The sequence below is a fragment of the Dipodomys merriami genome, unplaced genomic scaffold (genome assembly GCF_024711535.1).
Source record: "Dipodomys merriami isolate MVZ:Mamm:240054 unplaced genomic scaffold, mDipMer1.0.p SCAF_36, whole genome shotgun sequence".
NCBI classification, from domain to species: Eukaryota; Metazoa; Chordata; class Mammalia; order Rodentia; family Heteromyidae; genus Dipodomys; species Dipodomys merriami.
Window position 1 is genome coordinate 14524472 of NW_027205159.1, and position 3953 is coordinate 14528424.

General features: G+C 41.3%; 1 gene segment (V, D, J or C); it reads left to right on the plus strand.

Annotated features, from left to right (window-relative positions):
* Positions 1–935: 935 nt before the first annotated feature.
* On the plus strand, positions 936–1424 carry LOC138804375 (immunoglobulin kappa variable 1-9-like). The segment is given in 2 exon segments: positions 936–1013; positions 1135–1424. Coding segments are annotated over 2 exon segments (345 nt in total).
* Positions 1425–3953: the final 2529 nt, after the last annotated feature.

Here is a 3953-nt window from a genome sequence, read left to right on the forward strand (position 1 = left end):
ACGCACAGGCCCAGAGTTCAGGCCCTACAACCAACTTGAAAAAAAAGAAAAAAAAAGAAAAAAGAAAAGCATAGCATGGATCATGTCAAAATTAAAATGCACTTATAAAAAAAAAGAGCAGTAGAGAACAATAGAGTCAATCTGCCTTAGGTCTCCAAGGAAAAATATTTTTTTTTTTTGTATAAATGCATAGATTTTCATTTTCTTTTCTTTTTTTATTATTTTAGAGGCACTAAAGTTTATTTAACATTAAAAAATGTTTCACTTCACTAACATGACAGACAGATCCTGTTCAAGCAGTTAAAAATCCAGAGTTAGGGAAGTACAGATCTTAACCCATTTCAGAGGTGGAGTGAGGGAGCTGAGAAGTAATTCAGGATGGGTCAGGCTCCTCCACTAGGTGGAGAGAGGAAGCCTCAGACTCATTGCCATCAGGAGTCAGGCTTAATGCTCACAAAGAACAAAGAGCTAGATACATTGGGAACTGATACCTAATGAGTCAATGGGGAGGTCAGTGGTTCTTTCTTCAGTAAGAAAAAAGAAGTTGTCTGGGGTGGGGGTAGATGGATGGAGACTAAGGGCCACCCTTCTTTTCCAGTAACACTGTCCGTTCATTTTCTTTTAATGTATATTTTATTGTAAAGATATTGTACAGAGGAGTTACAGTTACATGAGTAAGGTAATGAGTCCATTTCCTATTGATCATTGTCACACCCTCCTTTAAAAACATTTTCTGAGGACAAATTTGTTCTGTGCCGGTTTCTTGAGACCCCACCCCTGGTGACTTTAGTTCTGGGCTTTGACAGGCATTTCAGCCAGCCTGCTTCTGGGCCAGGCCTGCAGCTCTGCCCACTACTTGAGGATTTTGCATGTGCATAGTGCACAGTCTACTGCCCTGAGAATTTCTTTATAGTCTGCTCACACCCTGTGCAGGAGTCAGTTGCAGTCAGCACACAGCATGGACATGAGGACTCCTGCTCAGCTCCTGGGGCTCCTGCTGCTCTGGCTCCCAAGTAAGGAAGGAGATGCTAGGAATTTACTCATCCCAGTGTTAACAGTGTTGCCTCATTCTTCATGAACGGTCTCAGAGCATAATTAATTGTGTTGATATTTGTCTTTTGTTTCCAATATCAGGTGCCAGATGTGACATTCTGATGACCCAGTCTCCATCCTACTTGTCCACGTCAGTAGGAGACAGAGTCTCTATCACTTGCAGAGCCAGTCAGGGCATTCGTGATTATTTACAATGGTATCAGCAGAAACCAAGGAAAGCTCCTTGCAAAGCAACTTGCAAACTGGGGTCCCATCCAGATTCAGTGGCAGTGGATCTGGGGAAGAGTACACTCTCACCATCAGCAGCGTTCAGCCTGAAGACTTTGCAACTTATTACTGTCAACAGGGTAGTAGTTACCCTCCCACAGTGATACAAGCCATAACATAAACCTCCCAGGGAAGCAGAAGTGAGAGGCTGGACTGCCCCAGCTGTTCCTCCTGGGGCCTTTTCCTACAGATAGTGCTTCTCAGCTAGAGCAAGGCTTGGAGGTTCAGTGGGGGTTTGGTCCAGGTGGTCAGTGACAATCTTCTCAATTTTATCTTTCTTCCATCTCAGACTCAGGGGCACCAACCAGACAAGGCTTCTGTTGTTTTATAGAAAACACAAATCTGTATTTCAGAGCATCTGTGATGTGGTATTCAGGTGGATATGATTTCTACTTGGTCACAAGAGAGACCTTTGCCTTCTCTTTCCTCCTCTTAAACTGATGCAAGCACTTCCTGACTTGCATAGTGTTTTCCCTTCTAAGTCTGAGATGAAGGCTCAGCTTGACTTTGTCTTAACATATTAGTACTCCTCTGTTCACTCTTTAAAATGAGGTCTTGCTGGGTACTGGTGGCTCATGCTGGGTACTGGTGGCTCGATCCAAACTACTTATGAAGCTGAGATCTAAGCATCTCAGTTAAGCCAGCTTGGGCAAGAAAGTCTTTGAGACACTTATTTCCAGTTAACTACCAGAAAATCAGAAGTGGAGCTGGGGCTCAATGTGCTAGAGTGCTAACCTTGAGCAAAATATCTCAGGGAGAGTGTACAGGTCCTGAGTTCAAGCACTATGATGGACAAAGATAAGGAGGTATTTTAGTAAAGTCCTGAGGCTGGTAATTCCCTAGATCAGTAGCAAGGACAGAGGGGAAGATGAAAATGAAATCTATAATATACTGAAAAATGAATGGAACTAGAGATCATGTTGAGTGATATAAGTTGGGATCCCAAAGCAAATTGTCCAAGGCCCCACTCATTTGTTGAACCTAAATGATGATGATGATGATGATGATGATGATGATGATGATGATGATGAAATAATAATAATAATCATTAAGTAGTAGTGACAATAAAAATCAATAATGGGTCATGAATGCCAAAAAGGGAAAATGTTTAAGGAGATAGATTAGGGGGAAAGGAAGGGAGCAAAGGCACTAATGATTGAATATGAATTAAGTATAATGTAATATATATAGTATAATCCATACATACACACATACATTTGTGAATAATGGATTCTATTACCTACTGTCAGAAATATGGTATGTGTTAGACAGGAAAAGACTGGAAATATAAAGTGAATAGTGAAAATTTTGAAAGTACAATGCATTTAGGTGTAGAATTATCAAGAAATCACTTCATGCTATTAATATACATAAAATACAGTTGAGCAAGAGGTAAAAACAAATAAAATGGCAAAATTTCACATAGAAAATACTGGGACTCTCTTGCAGAACTGTTTGAGGTAATCATTTAATATAATATAACCAAGACTAAACTCCAAATGAAAAGCTTACCTATTGATTTGTCACAAAGTTGTCACTAGTTGACAAACAATGCACACAAGGAGAAAAATCCAAATCTTGACCTTCTAAACCCTGGGAAAGCATGGGTAATACTGCCCTTTATCAATAACAGCAAGAAACTGGGGAGCTCTATTCTAGGCTTTCAGGGTACATAGGCAGCTGGGACCATGCTTTTAGAGGGGTCATGTCCCCCATGTGAAAGTTTCTATTTCATACTTTAATTTGAAAGTATAATCACACCTGATGACACTTCCACCAAGATTCCTGTACTGATGTTATTAAGTAGAGATCAGAAAGGTAAGAGAAGGATGGTTGACCCTGAAGATATGCAGCCTTGAAGGGAACATGGGCACATAACATGTGGGAGGTGAGGGGGGGCTGCAGTGTCAGTGCTGTCCCCAGCAGATCCCTGGAGTCCTCTGCAGTGAGCAGGTCACTACTTGTCCTCAAGGGCACAGATTGTATCCTGAGCTTCATGATGCTCAGGCTAAGAGTGAGGAAGGCTGTGTGGTGATTCTCAGGGTCAGAATTTAAAATGATGTGTTAAACAATTAAAATTATATTTACTAAATTGTTAATCTAATAGCTAATTTAATGCATATGTACAATAGACATATAACTTCTGCATTCATTCCTTTATGAAGTGCTTTTCCACCTATATATAATAAGTACAACAACTCTGTCCTGAGGATCCTGCTGATTCCCCTCAGAAGCCCTGAAGCATCCTTCCCACAGAGTAAGCCCTGCTCTGAAATCTGGGTCTCTCAGACTTTCTCCTAGGTCTTAGACATCTTTCAGTTCATGCCCTAGATTATAATCACTTTCTTTTCTTGGGGCTCTTCCTTCTTCCAGGAAGATCCACAGAAAGCTCTTCTGGTCTCCCCTTTCTCCTATCCTCAGCTACATCTCTCAGACAGGAACTCCTTCCCTCACAACCCAGGCAAGTAGAAGCCAGCCCACATCTTTGGCTTGAGGTCATTGCTTCAAATTCTTCCATGTATTCCAGTTCCTGAAGTCTGTGAGGACTTGAGATCCATAAGACACATGTTGCTGAAGCCAGACCTGGAGCATGGATCATGAGAATTTAAAGTGTAGTCCTAAGAGCCTGGCTA